The sequence below is a fragment of the Pan paniscus genome, chromosome 12 (assembly GCF_029289425.2).
Source record: "Pan paniscus chromosome 12, NHGRI_mPanPan1-v2.0_pri, whole genome shotgun sequence".
Taxonomy (NCBI): Eukaryota; Metazoa; Chordata; class Mammalia; order Primates; family Hominidae; genus Pan; species Pan paniscus.
Genome location: NC_073261.2, coordinates 34,805,999 through 34,821,686, shown reverse-complemented (window position 1 = coordinate 34,821,686; position 15,688 = coordinate 34,805,999). Strand labels below are relative to the sequence as shown.

Below are 15,688 nucleotides of genomic sequence, written 5' to 3'. Positions count from 1 at the left end.
CCCACATTCTACAACTTTATTGTAAATTTTCTGCCAAAAATGATGCTTTCCTATACACTCCTAATACAAATATAAATATATTATTTAATCTAGTCTTAGGTTGATTTAAAATTTTGAAAATTCACTCCAAAAATATGTTCTGTAACCATATGGCCACCAATGAGAAATGTATTCTTTCAAGGTAAATCTGTGCTGCCCTGGTTTGACCTGGGACTCTGGGGATACTGCACCCCTGTGCTGAGTTACTGAGATGAGCCAGCCCTGCAGCTGTGCTCAGCCTGCCCCATCCCCTGCTGATTTGCCTTTTCCTAGAGCACAGCCCCCTGCCCTGAAGACTTCTTATAGGTTGGTCACACCCGGTGCAGGAGTCAGCCCCAGTCAGGACACAGCACAGACATGAGGGCCCCCACTCAGCTCCTGGGGCTCCTGGGGCTCTGGCTGCCAGGTAAGGAAGGAGAACACTAGGATTATACTCGGTCAGTGTGCTCAGTACTGTCTGGAACTTCAGGGAAGTCCTCTGATAACATGATTAATTGCAACAATATTTGTTTTTATGTTTCCAACTTCAGGTGCCAGATGTGACATCCAGATGACCCAGTCTCCATCCTCCCTGTCTGCATCTGTAGGAGACAGAGTCACCATCACTTGCCGGGCGAGTCAGGGCATTAGCAATAATTTAAATTGGTATCAGCAGAAACCAGGGAAAACTCCTAAGCTCCTGATCTATGCTGCATCCAGTCTGCAAAGTGGGATTCTCTCTCGGTTCAGTGACAGTGGGTCTGGGACAGATTACACTCTCACCATCAGCAGCCTGCAGCCTGAAGATTTTGCAGCCTATTACTGTCAACAGAGTGACAGTACCCCTCCCACAGCGTTACAAGTCATAACATAAACCCCAAGGAAGCAGATGTGTGAGGCTGGGCTGCCCCAATGCTCCTTCTGGTGCCTCTATCTGCTGAGGGAAGTTCTCAAACTCAGTCAGGTTTGGAAAGTCATCGGGAGATTTTCCTAGAGGAGGCCAGGGAGGTTCCTCTGAACCCTAAGCCTCTTTCACCCTCATCCCCAGCAGAAAAGATGTGACAATGCCTGTCCTGACTGAATAAAGAAGAGAGATAAGTCCAACTGAGGAGTTTGTGTTATGGGATAATCGGAATTTGTACAGCAAAAGAGAAGCTATTCTCATTATTTCAAGGAGAAATTATTCAAGTTGAATAAATTAGAGCCTAAACCACAGTCTTTCCGAAGCCTATGGAATGTTATTCATGAAGCAGGTACTAGACACAGGGGATTCTCAGGTGCTACTTCAGAAGCCAGGGTGCACCTGCCCCTGGTGGTATGTGCTGAACACCGTGTGATGATCCTCAGTCCTGTCTGGGAAGCCCAGGTCTTCCCAGACAGGAATGCTTTGATAAATCCACTGCTAGGTAGGTAATTCTTCTGTAACATTAATAATTCGGTTTTACTTTTGGATCCTAAAGTGGGACTACTTAGAAAATCTGCAAAAATCATGCGAAGAAAATCATGTAAAATCATGATCTTTACTTAGGCACTTACAGGTGAAATGACGAGGTATCTGGAATTGCATTAAAATAGATCAAGGTGAAAAAGACTGACAAAAACATTAACTGTTAAAACTTGGGGCTATATATCAAAGACATTAGTTTCTCTATGAGTATATTTCAAGTTTTCCTCAATAAATTTTTTAAAAATTCAATTTAAAATTCAAGCCACAAATAAATGCTTTTTAAAAATTTCTTAGATTATACAAATAGTGCCATAACATCAAGAATAATCCCAAATCATTCCATATACTTCAAAAGATACAAAACCAGGCTGGGTGCGGTAGCTCACGTCTGTAATCCCAACACTTTGGGAGGCCGAGGTGGGCGGATCACCTGAGGTTGTGAGTTTGAAACCGGTCTGACCAACATGGAGAAACCCCGTCTCTACCAAAAATACAAAATTAGCTGGGTGTGGTGGTGCATGCCTGTAATCCCAGCTACTGGGGAGGCTGAGGCAGGAGAATCACTTGAACTCGGGAAGTGGAGGTTGCAGTGAGCCGAGATTGTGCCATTGCACTCCAGCCTGGGCGACAAGAGCAAAACTCCATCTCAAAAAAAAAAAAAAAAAAAAGACACAAAAGCAGGAACTCTTTCCCAGGAGCAATCCCATTTAGTTAAGAAAAAGAAGAAAAAAATCTTCCCTAGATTCAGCCAGTTCCTTATCTCTACTGTCCTTCAGAGTCAAATTTCTTAAAAAAATAAGCAACTCTGCCAGTCGTGGTGTCTCACGTCTGTAATCCCAACACTTTGGGAGGCCAAGGAGGGCGGATCACAAGGTCAAGGGATCGAGACCATCCTGGCCAAGATGGTGACACCCCATCTCTACTAAAAATACAAAAATTAGCCCAGCGTGGTGGCACACACCTGTAGTCCCAGCTACTCAGGAGACTGAGGCAGGAGAATGGCTTGAACCCAGGAGGCGGAGGTTGCAGTGAGCCGAGATCACGCCACTGCACTCCAGCCTGGTGACAGAGCAAGACTCTGTCTCAAAGAAAAAAATAATAATAATAAGCAACTCCATCTCTCCCCACTTCATCCTTCTCAGCCCTCGATCCTCTGTGATCTGGCTCATGTTCCTGCTGCCTTACTGAGGCTGCTTTAGTAAGGGTACTAGTAAGCTTCCAACTGGCAACTCCAAATGACTATTTTCAGTATAAAACTTACTTGGAGTCTACTTAGCATCTTCAGTTATTGAACTTCCTCCTTTAACTCACTTCCAAAATACTACTCTCTCCTCCTTCCTTCTCTATTTCTTTGTTGGCTCTTCTTCCTCTGCCTTCTCTTCAAATATTTCTACTTCCTCTCACTCCTTCTAGTTCTCTCTTCTGTTTCCACAATACTTGTTCTATCAACTACTCCTTTCACTTCATTCACAATAATACTGATGATTCCCAAGCATATATCTCTCATCATGCGTCCCCCTCACATATCTGCTCTTTAATTCTTCTTTTTAATTCATTTGATACCTTCTAAAAGTCTCTCACAATTCAGATAGTCCTTCAAGCCAGGAACATGGGAGTCATTCTCAAATTATCTTTCTCACTCACCCTCTGTCCCATCTCCAAATTTTTATATAAGCTTCAGATTTCATGGACTGTACTTAAAAATTTTTTATAGTTGATGTGTCTCTATTTCAGCAGCTACTGTGTTATCATTTCTCATCTTAGACTATTACAATCTTTCTGGCTGTGTTTACAGATCTTTCCAGTCCACCCCCACACTGAGGTCAGGAGATCTTTCTAAAATGTATTTCATACTCTATCTTGCTTAAAACTTTCAAGTGCTTAACAACTAAATGCAGTATATATTTCCAGATTGGATCCTGGACCAGGGGGAAAAAAATGCTATAAAGATCCTTTTTAGACATCTGAATATAGACTATATCAGATAATAGAATATCAATGTTACATTTCTTTAACTTGGTAATGTACTATAATCACATAAGGAAATGTCCTTGCTCTTAGGAAATACACACAGAGGTAGTTAGGGACAAACTAGCAAATGATTTAGGGGGAAAAATGATACCTACAGAGAGAGCAAACACAATAAAGCAAATATAGCAAAACATTTTCAATTGGTGAATCTGGGTAAAGGGTATACAAGATTCTTGCAACTCCTCTATTAGTTTGAGATCATTTTAGATAAAATATTTTTGGCTGGGCATGGTGACTCACGCCTATAATCACGGCACTTTGAGAGGCTATAGCAGGAGGTCTGCTTGAGCCCAGGAGTTCCAGACCAGCCCTGGCAACAGGGTGAGACCCTGTCTCTCTAAAAAATTAAAAATTTGTCTGTGTGGACTGGAGTATATCTGTATTCCCAGCCACTTGGGAGGCTGAAGTGGGAGGATCACTTGTGCCCAGAAGGTTGACACCGCAGTGAACAATGACTGTGCCACTGCACTACAGCCTGGGCAACAGAGCAAGACCCTGTCTCAAAAAAAAAAATTTAAACCTCCCACATTCCCTGTTACATGTAAGATAAAAGTTTGAACTCCTTGGTTAGGCTCTCTGTGATCTGACTCTTGCCCCCTCTACCATTATCGGTCATCAACTGAGAGGAGGACCACAACCAACATCCTACTCTTCACACACAAAGATTACAAATTTCTGAACACACCAAACTGCTTTGTTCCATGTTAAACATGTTCTCTCTACTTCCTGCACCTTGTCTGTCTGACAAGCACCTTCTTATTTGATGCTATTCAAGCCTCACCTCCTCTTACTCTGCACTCCTTTCTACTTTCCTCTTCCAGATGAAAATAACCACTCCAGGCCACGCATAGTGGCTCACGCCACCCAGCACTTTGGGAGGCTGAGGCAGACGGATCACAAAGTCAAGAGATTGAGACCATCCCAGCCAACATGGTGAAACCCCGTCTCCACTAAAAATACAAAAATTAGCTGGACATGGTGGCGAGTGCCTGTAATCCCAGCTACTCAGGAGGCTGAGGCAGGAGAACTGCTTGAACCCAGGAGGCAGAAGTTGCAGTGAGCCAAGATCATGCCACTGCACTCCAGCCTGGCAACAGAGCAAAACTCCGTTTCAAAAAAAAAAAAAATCTCAAATACTCGGCCAGGTACATTGGCTCACACCTGTAATCCCAGCACTTTGGGAGGCTGAGGTGGTGGATTACCTGAGGTCAGTAGTTCAAGACCAGTCTGACCAATATGGTGAAACCCTGTCTCTACTAAAAATGCAAAAAAATTAGCCGGGCATGGTGGCATGCGCCTGTAGTCCCAGCAACTCCAGAGGCTGAGACAGGAGAATTGCTTGAGCCCGGGAGGCGGAGGTTGCAGTGAGCTGAGATCACACCACTGCACTCCAGCCTAGGCAACAAAGCAGGACTCCACCTCAAAAAAAAAAAAAAAAAAAAAAAAAAAAAAAAAATCTCACTACTGCCAAATTATGTATTTTTAAAAATGTTTTTTATTTTTTAGTTTTTTAGTTTTTTGAGATGGAGTCTTGCTCTGTCGCCCAGGCTGGAGTGCAGTGGTGCAATCTCAGCTCACTGCAAGCTCCGCCTCCTGGGTTCACACCATTCTCCTGCTTAGCCTCCCAAGTAGCTGGGACTACAGGTGCCCGCCACCATGCCTGGCTAATTTTTTTATATTTTTAGTAGAGACGGGGTTTCACCGTGTTAGCCAGTATGGTCTTGATCTGACCTTGTGATCGGCCTGCCTCAGCCTCCCAAAGTGCTGAGTTTACAGGCCTGAGCCACAACGCCCAGCCTAAAAATGTTTTTTCTTTCCATGTCCCTGATACAGCTTTTCATCAACTTTCCCAAAGTATGAAAAGAAACACGTATTTTTCACTAAGAGGTCAACCTATTTTCAATCTCTTACACCATTCTACATGTTGATGAACATAAGTTCTAATAAAATTTTATCTGTTTCTCATTACTCATAAATATCATCTATTTATCTAATTGCATCTAAATGCTATTTTATTGCAAATATCCCATTCACCAACTTCAAAAAGAGAAAAACAAAACAAGCATCATTAAAAACAAAGCAAGAAAGTAGCAAAATAGATAATTCCAATATCACCTATAAGTACTCAGTTATCTTAAACAAATGAACTCAGATTGTCGACAAAAAAATCCAAGGCCCATTCATTAAAGCAAATAAATAAGTCATATAACTTCTAAAAATCTCACTCATGACCTATTTTCCTTTATTTGTGACCCAAATTTAGTTACTGGAGTATCTTAGACACTAGCAAAATAGAAAGGTAAGACAAGCTTCTGGACAGATTGTAACGGCAGACAGCAAAGAAACAAAATACACAAAAAAAGTCTATAGGCTGGGCGCGGTGGCTCACGCCTGTAATCCCAGCACTTTGGGAGGCCAAGATTGGGGGATCATGAGGTCAGGAGATCGAGACCATCCTGGCTAACATGGTGAAACCCCATCTCTACTAAAAATACAAAAAATTAGCCAGGTGTGGTGGCGGGCACCTGTAGTCCCAGCTACTTGGGAGGCTGAGGCAGGAGAATGGTGTGAACCTGGGAGGTGGAGCTTGCAGTGAACTGAGATTGCACCACCTCACTCCAGCATGGGCAACAGAGCGAGACTCCGTTTCAAAAAAAAAGTCTATATAGAATCTTAACATAGTCTGCTAGAACAATTTTTTTCTAAAGAAAATACATCAAATTGAATAATATTAAATGACAGGAAAAGGAGTAAACATTATAGAAACCTCCTTTAAAAATTAAAAACTATTTCAACTTTAAAATGAATGGGTATTAACAGCTCAGGGAGCACATCTGCTTCTTCAAAACAGGCAGAGTAGGAAAAAAATGTTGCTAATTTTTAAGAAATCATATAAATCAGTTTTTTGATCATTATTAAACTATTCATAATAAAATTAACATATTACAACCATTCATACAAATGTTTACTACAGACACACCTGAACTCAAGCAGTATTAACATTTCAATTTATTTTAGGAACGATGAAAAAATTATTCCAACATTTAAGAGACCACCATTTTGGCCAGGCCCAGTGGCTCACACCTGTAATCCCAGCACTTTGGGAGGCCGAGGTGGGCAGATCACCTGAGGTCAGGAGTTTGAGACCAGCCTGACCAACATGGAGAAACCCCGTCTCTACTAAAAATACAAAATTAGCTGGGTGTGGTGGTGCATGCCTATAATCCCAGCTACTGGGGAGGCTGAGGCGGGAGAATTGCTTGAACCGGGTGGTGGAGGTTGCGGTGAGCCAAGATCGCACCATTGCACCCCAGCCTGGGCAACAAGAATGAAACTCCATCTCAAAACAAACAAAAAAGAACACCACTTTTCATTTTACTGAATTACCTCTCCTGTTTAAGAGCATACTCCAACATTTTGATCCTCCTCACAAGATCCTTCTTCAAATTTTCTTAGCCCTTCCTTTCTCCCTGTAGGAAGGTAATCTGGGCCTGAGTAGGGGAAAGACAGACAAAATTCAGTTTAGACCAAAAAAAAACCAGTTTTTTTTTTTAACTCAGTAAAGAACCTTTGGAAGTTAGAACAATTAGATGCAAAAATATTTCCTTTACACATTTCTCACAAAGCATGTAGAAATATAAAAATGCACTGACTGCAAGGGGGAAAAAGGATTTAAGTTAAAAAGGGCGGGGGGACATCTAAATGCATTGTACTTCAGGGTAGGGATGTTACAACACATAGTCCACATCATTTAAGAGTCTACAATATAAAACAACTAATACTGCCGGGTGTGGTGGCTCACACCTGTAATCCCAGCACTTTGGGAGGCTGAGGCGGGTGGATCACTTGAGGTCAAGAGTTCAAGACCAGCCTGACCAACATGGTGAAACCCTGTCTCTACTAAAAATACAAAAATTAGCCGGGCCTGATGGCACCTGTAATCCCAGCTACTCGGGAGGCTGAGGCAGAAGAATTGCTTGAACCCAGGAGGCAGGGGTTGCAGTGAGCCGAGATTGCACCACTGCACTCCATCCTGGGTAACAGAGTGAGACTCCATATTAAAAAATAAAACAACTAATATTAATACAAACAAATGCAAGGTGTACAGTACAGTTTGCTAAAGTGTTTGTCTTTTTGCCATCAACAAGATCTTTTTATAAAGCAGGAAGGGTTAAAGTAAAATCAGTTCTTATAATCCCCTTGCACAAGCTTCATCATATATTTAAATTTTATGACAGATTCCTTAAGTGACTTTATTTTGGACCTCCCCTACAAAAAATAAATTGCTCCCTTTTCTCAATCCCCACCATTTTTCTCACCCACCTTGACATGTAATCCATAGAAAAAAGAAAGTGAAAGTTGGGAAAAGGAAAATTAGAGACAATGGCCTTCTGCCCATTCCTGCCCCCCACCCCAAGGAATTACTAAAACCCTACATTTGAACATGAAACAAACTGTAAACAACTTTTAAAGTCAGTAAAACAGAGGAGCTAGGAAAGAGTAGCTCTCCAGAATATTAAAAGAACATTTACAACTGAAATACTATCTTTCACATAAGAAATTGAAACTATGTCACAAACACTAACTTGTTAAAGTGACTCATAATACCTCTTAAAAGTCACAAGGGCCTCAAAACTAGCTATAAATTTCACTATTCTCACATATACCACCACCCCCGTCTTTTATACTGACCCACTAAGACAGGTAACAATGTTATTTATGTATCTACAGTGCTTTCCATTAAGTGAGCAAGAACTTCACATTTAAGGATGACCTTGCCACATCCCTAAGGAATTGTGAGTATTGTGCAACTCAGGTTTAGCAAGTGAGCCATTAAACTTAATTCTCATTCAAACTTAGTTTGAATGACCTTTGTTTCTATTCGGTACCACAAGAAACATAAAATCCAACTTATCTAGTCTCTTATAACTTTCAAAATGTAGGTAGTGTTGAGCTTTTCTTTTCATTTCAATATGCTCTTAAATTTTACATTACAATTAAAGGAAGGATTACATTTATCTTACTGAAATAAAAGTGGTCTGAAAACAATTCAATTGTTTTCAGAGGAAAAGGCATCAAATATCCACAAGACTCTTTTGAAATTATATATTCTGCAGTGGGATAATTATGTTACCTAACCAGAATAGTAATGACACATGCATTTAAAGCTGATAAAAATGAAAGTCTTGTCAAAAGGAAGTGACAGCCCAACTTGTCAGGCCAAACATGCTTTGGCATAGAACTTTATATGCTCTTTAAAATGATTTTAATAAAAATAATAAGCTAATCAATGCAATCAAACTTTGAAGGTAATAACAATATCAATTATCAATTTTGTCCTCTCGATACTCCTTGGCTAGTTTTGCATTTCTGCTAACATCATTGGTCCTGGATGATTCTGAAACTTCAGCCTACAATACCGTAAAGTCTTTACTGTATATGTTCAACTTCAAGCATAAGAGAAATTACAATTAAAAGTATAATCAGAGGCTGGGCACAGTGGCTCAGTCCTGTAATTACAGCACTTTCGGAGGCCAAGGTGGGAGGATAACTTGAGCTCAGGAGTTTGAGCCTAGCCTGTGCAACACAGCGAGACCACTTCCCTACAAATAATTTAAAAAATCAGCCAGGCATGGTGGCATGTGTCTGTGGTCCCAGCTACTTGGGAGGCTGAGACAGGAGAATCACCTCAGCCCAGGAGGCCAAGGCTGCAGTGAGCAGTGATCACACCACCACACTCTAACATGGGTGACAGAGTGAGACCTTGTCTCAAAAAAAAAAACAAGGGGGCGGGGGGTGGGTGGCGGGGTGGTAATCAGGGCCAGGCATGGTAGCTAATGCCTGTAGTCCCAGAACTTTGGGAGACTGAGGTGAGAGGATTGCTTGAGGCTGGAGTTTGAGACCATCCTGGCCAACATGCCAAGACGTCTCATAAAAATATTAAAAATATAAAAAATAAAGTACAATCAGATTTCTCCTTTTCCATCAGATGGATAAAGTTCAGTAATTTAATAATATGGTAGAAAACAGACATTTATATGTTAGCTGTGGTGATATAAACCAGTTTCACTTTATAGAGGACAACTGGTAATATCTGTCAAGTTTGTAAATGCATATACCCTTTAACTCAGCAATTTTAGAATGTTATCCTTCAAATATATATTTGTACATACATGAAATTATATAATACATTACTGATAAAACACAGACAAGAATATGTATACAACCCAAATGACCACCTAAAGGAGACTGGTTAAATAAATGAGTATAATTGAAAGAAAATTAGGACCTGAACTAAGACCTTTGAGAAAAGAGTAAAAGACTATGAGAATAATGTCAATCTTTTACCTTTTTTTCTCTAGAAGACTAAGACATTAGAAACAAAAAGTCTTAAAACACATTCCTACATAAAAAAAAGAATTCCTTCTGTAAAACGACCTCAGTCAAAAACATAATAATTGGTATAAATTCTTACTCTTTTAAAATAAAGATTAAATTCCAGCTAAAAATTCTCCAGATATGGCAGTATATTGCTCTTTGAATTGAACTGAGGAAGGGCGAGGGTGAGAGACATAAAAGATGAAAACAGTGAAAGGAAGAAATAAAGGGAAGGGAAAAAGTAAAAAGAAAAAGAGGAAAATAGGTCAGACACAGGGGCTCACACCTGTAATCCCAGAACTTTGGGAGGCTGAGGCGGGGGGATCACCTGAGGTCAGGAGTTCGAGACCAGCCTGGCCAACACAGTGAAACCCTGTCTCCACTAAACATACAAAAATCAGCCAGGCACTGTATTCGCAGCTACTCGGAAGGCTGAGACAGAAGAATTACTCAAACCCGGGAGACGGAGGTTGCAGTGTGCAGAGATCGCACCACTGCACTCCAGCCTGGGCGACACGGTGAGACTCCATCTTTAAAAAAAAAAAAAAGGCAGGGCGTGGTGGCTCACCCCTGTAATCCTAGCACTTTGGGAGGCCGAGGCGGGTGGATCACGAGGTCAGGAGTTCAAGACCAGCCTGGCCAAGATGGTGAAACCCCATCTCTACTAAAAATACAAAAAAAAATTAGCCGGGCGTGGTGGCAGGTGCCTGTAATCCCAGCTACTTGGGAGGCTGAGGCAGAGAACTGCTTGAACCCAGGAGGTGGAGGTTGCAGTGAGCCGAGACCAAACCACTGCACTCCAGCCCGGGCAACAGAGTGAGACTCCGTCTCAAAAAGAAAAAAAATAAGTGTTATGAATAAATATGTTTAAAAACTTACAAATCATCAACTGCCATTTATCAGTACAACTAAACTTAATGATAACAGGATATATTTCTGGAGAAGAAAACTTTGGAATTATTTTCAAGGAAAATGAATGTTGAACTTCCATGATACTTTACGTGTATTTTTCACAGTATAGAAAATTAGATATTCACTTCCTAACCATCATAAACAAAAAAGATAAAAATAATAGAAGGAAGATATTTTACTATTTAAGTCTGCATGACAGAAAGAAAATTTATTTTTTTATTTAATTTTTTATTTTATATATTTATTTTTTTTGAGATGGAGTCTCACTCTGTTGCCCAGGCTGGAGTGCAGTGGCACCATCTCAGCTCACTGCAAGCTCCGCTTCCCGGGTTCACGCCATTCTCTTGCCTCAGCCTCCTGAGTAGCTGGGACTACAGGCGCCTGCCACTGCACCCGGCTAATTTTTTGTATTTTTAGTAGAGACGGGGTTTTACCGTGGTCTCAATCTCCTGACCTCGTGATCCGCCCGCCCCGGCCTCCCAAAGTGCTGGGATTATAGGCGTGAGCCACCGTGCCCAGCTGAAAATTTATTTTTATATTATTTTCAATTCTAATTTGTCAAAAGGACATATGTAAATAGGAATATAAATCTTCTATATTTAAACAGGTTTATCTGCATACGTAATATCTAATAAACAATTAAAATATTTAAAATGTACCACTTAATTTATTAAAGCCCCCCCACCCTTTTTTTTTTTTCTTTTGAGACGGAGTCTCACTCTGTCGCCCAGGCTGTAGTACAGTGGTGCGATTTCGGCTCACTGCAACTTCAGCCTCCCAGGGTCGAAGTAATTCTCCTACCTCAGCCTCCTGAGTAGCTGGGATTACAGGTGCGCACCACTACGCCCAGCTAATTTTTGTATTTTTAGTAGAGACAGGGTTTTACCACGTTGGTCAGGCTGTTCTCAAACTCCTGACCTCGTGATCCACCCACCTCGGTCTCCCTAAGCCCTGGGATTACGGGTGCGAGCCACCGCACCCAGCCTTATTGAAGCCATTTTAAACTACCGTGTATTCTGAAATTTAAAAGGGCTAGGATTCAAAATTGAAATCACTGAGAAGTATATTCAAAATGAAAAATACACAAAATTCTTGGGTTGGACACTTTTCAGTAGCTTTTCAGTTACTTGCTATGGAATATAAAAAGCATTCACTTTTACAAAAATCTAAAATAAGATATCATAAAACTTGATTAATTTAAGGTTCTCATCTTTTGATTTGAACACAAACTTCAAAGTAAAAGAGGAAATATATAAGTAAAAGTCAATTATATGGTTACAGTGTACAGTGAAGTTTCAATAATCTGCTTTATGTCTTAATGCCTTCTATAAACTATATCTATTCCCTCTGAAAAGCTTTGGATTATATTATCCTCTTAAATCTAGGCTGCTAGTTTTCTCTGGCACATAATCACTGCCTCTAGCCCTCTCTCTTAAAGACAGTGTCTTTATCAGGCTAGGCACAGTGGTTCATGCCTGTAATCCCAGCACTTTGGGAGACCGAGACAGGTGGATCACCTGAGGTCAGGAGTTTGAGACCAGCCTGACCAGTATGATGAAACCCCATCTCTACTAAAAATACAAATATTAGCCAGACATGGTGGCGTGTGCCTGTAGTCCCAGCTACTCAGGAGGCTGAGACAGGAGAATTGCTTGAACCTGGGAGGTGGAAGTTGCAGTAAACCAAGATCACACCACTGCACTCCAGACTGGGCGACAGAGCAAGACTCCATCTCAATAAAAAAAAAAAAAGCGTCATTATCATTTGGTGACATCAAACTTTACCATCAGAATCACCCAGATGACTTGTTAAAACACAATTTTTTAGGTTCTACCCTCAGAGTTGCTCATTCAGTAGGTCTGGAGTGGGGCCCAAGAATTTGCATTTCTAGTAAGTACCCAGGTGATAATGCTGCTGATCTGGGACCACCCTTGGAGAACCACTGACTTAAACCATTTGTAACACAGTTAGAAGGCCAAAACCAAAAAACAAAGCAAAGCAAAACAAAACAAAACAAAAAGCAGGAAATAGTCTGTTAAGGAGCAAGGAAAAGAACAGTCCCAGAGGCCGGGCGCAGTGGCTCACGCCTGTAATCCTAGCACTTTGGGAGGCCGAGACGGGCGGATCACTTGAGGTCAGGAGTTCTTAACCAGCCTGGCCAACATGGTAAAACCCCCATCTCTACTAAAAATATAAAAAAATTAGCCAGGTGTGGTCGCAAGCACCTGTAATCCCAGCTACTCAGGAGGCTCAGGCAGGAGAACTGCTTGAACCTGAGGTAGAGGTTGTGGTGAGTCGAAATCATGCCACTGCACTCCAGCCTGAATGACAGAGCAAAACTGTCTCAAAAAAAAAAAAGAAGAAGAAGCAAAGAATAGTCCCAGAACCCTCTTTTTTTTCCCAAAGTGTTGGGATTACAGGTGTGAGCTACCGCATCCAGCCCCAGAACCCTACCCTTTTTACTCCACAGAAGTATGGAGTCTTATACAGGCCTTCAAGCTGACAGATGAGTACATACTAGCTTTTTGATTCTCTTCCAAATTCCTTATTTATGACTATACTTTTGGCAGTCTCCTGATAAAATGAAATCTACCAATGTATTTCAGTTCAATCACGTGTTTGGGAAATACCTACTTCCCATCAGGTCTAAACTGCTGTAAAGGAGAATATAGGAAAAACAAATAAAACCAAGTTTCTACCCACAATGTACTTCCAATCTAGTTAGGGTAAAAAAGCAGCACACATATGTTCACAAAAACAGCTAAGAAAAGATAGTGCAGTACTAATAAATGAGGATTCAAGTGATAAAATCAAATATTTGTATTTCTTCATTTAACAATATTAATTAAACACCTACATTGTGCCTGGCACAGTTATTGGTACTGGGACTAAAGTAGTGACAAAACAAAACAGAGCTAACAATCCAGTGAATGAATCATATGTTGCCTAAGACGTATGTGTACCAGTAGCATATGTTATATTTACTTAGAACCAGAAACACAGTTGCAGGCAAAAGCAGTGAATATAAAAATAAACACAAAAAGCAACTGGATGCCTATTTAACTCTAGAGTCAAGTAGAGAACTGATGTTCAACTTAAAAATTGCTTGCTTGCTTATTCATTTATTTGTTTATTTCTTTGAGACAGGGTCTCACTCTGTTGCCCAGGCTGGAGTGCAATCATAGCTCACCGCAGCCTCGAACTCCTGAACTCAGGCAATCCACCTGCCTCAGCCTCCCAAAGTGCTGGAATTACAGGCTTGAGCCACCGCGCCGGGCCTATGTGTTTTTAAGGAGGCCGGCCTGAGTGTGGTTTTCCTTGTTGAAATGTGTCTCTAAGCAGGTTCCTGGCTCCTGGACTTTCTGGGGCAGGGTTTCCACCCTGTCCCTGGGCAGCCCAGGGGCTGACCCGGAAACCGTGAATTCAGCATGCTCAGCAAAGCCTGCAAAGCCATCCTCTTCTGGACAAAGTTCAGACTTCAATTCCTCTGTTCTCAGATGTCAGGCATAGAGCAGAGCCTTGTTAACCACGGTCACACTGTTTCATACTGAATTGTTACAAATTAGTACTTATTCATCCTGCGTAACTGCAACTTTGTATTTTTAACCAATACCTCTTCATTTCCTCCTGCTGATGATCAGGGTATATCCATAGATAATCATCACATTGGCCTGGTGCGGTGGCTCACACGTGTAATCCCAGAAATTTGGGAGGCCGAGGCGGGCGGATCACGAGGTCAGGATACGAGATCATCCTGGCTAAAACGGTGAAACCCTGTCTCTACTAAAAATACAAAAAAATTAGGTGGACATGGTGGTGGGTGCCTGTAGTCCGAGCTACTGGGGAGGCTGAGGCAGGAGAATGGTGTGAGCCCGGGAGGCGGAGGTTGCAGTGAGTCGAGATCGCACCACTGCACTCCAGCCTGGGCAACAGAGCGACAGAGCGAGACTCTGTCTCAAAAAAAAAAAAAAAAAAAAAAAGTCTACCAAGGAGTTTTGCTTCACCCATGAAAGGAAGAAAATGGTCCAGGTAAAACGGCCATCGTGATGTAACAAAAAATTGTCAACGATCACACCCTATAGAGGTGGCTGATTTGATACAACAGCCAGTGAAATTTTTGACGACAAATATTGCAGACTGAAAGAGACGCTTCTTGTTCGTGGAAATAGAAATAAAGCATGGTGTCTGCGCCCGGCTTTCCGCTGTAAGCTGAAGTACTTCACGGCAGCAGGAATTGGGCAACCCATCGTTTACACTCCACCCTTTGAAACTGGGCTGAATGGGGTGGGGACCTGCCTTTGGGGAGAAAAGCAAATTTTATTTAAGCCCCTGAAAGAGGAGAGGGTTGGCCAGGCTCGGTGGCTCACGCCTGTAATCCCAGCACTTTGGGAGGCTGAGGTGGGTCACTTGAGGTCAGGAGTTCGAGACCAGCCTGGCCAGCACGATGAAACCCAGTCTCTACTGAAAATACAAAATGAACCAGGCGTGGTGGCACATGCCTGTAATCCCAGCTACTGGGGAGGCTGAGGCAGGAGAATCGCTTGAACCCGGGAGGCGGAGTTTGCAGTGAGTCAAGATCATTCCATTGCACTCCAGCCTGGGTGACAAGAGCGAAACTCTGTCTCAAAAAAAAAAAAAAAAAATGCATATTCCCCAGCCACCGGAAAATGAGATTTCTGAGCAGCTGGATCTGATAATTACCATGAGGTGTCATTACATGATATACACGTGCTTGGAAACAGTATATGTCATAAATGTGTACAATCATTATGGAGTTTTTTTCTTGAGACAGGGTCTCGCTCTGTTGCCTAAGCTGGAGTGTGCAGTGATGCAATCATGGCTCAGTGCAGCCTCAACCTCCTGGACTCAAACCATCCTTCCACCTCAGCCTCCCCAGTAGCT

At 41.8% G+C, this 15,688-nt stretch overlaps 1 pseudogene and 1 gene segment (V, D, J or C); one reads left to right on the top strand and one right to left on the bottom strand.

The window, feature by feature from the left end:
- Nucleotides 1-390: 390 nt before the first annotated feature.
- On the top strand, nucleotides 391-1,476 carry LOC117978300 (immunoglobulin kappa variable 1-39-like). The segment is given in 3 exon segments: nucleotides 391-445; nucleotides 570-864; nucleotides 1,455-1,476. Coding segments are annotated over 3 exon segments (366 nt in total).
- Nucleotides 1,477-13,397: 11,921 nt separating this feature from the next.
- LOC129395838 (uncharacterized) lies at nucleotides 13,398-15,403 on the bottom strand (annotated as a pseudogene).
- Between the last annotated feature and the right edge of the window lie 285 nt (nucleotides 15,404-15,688).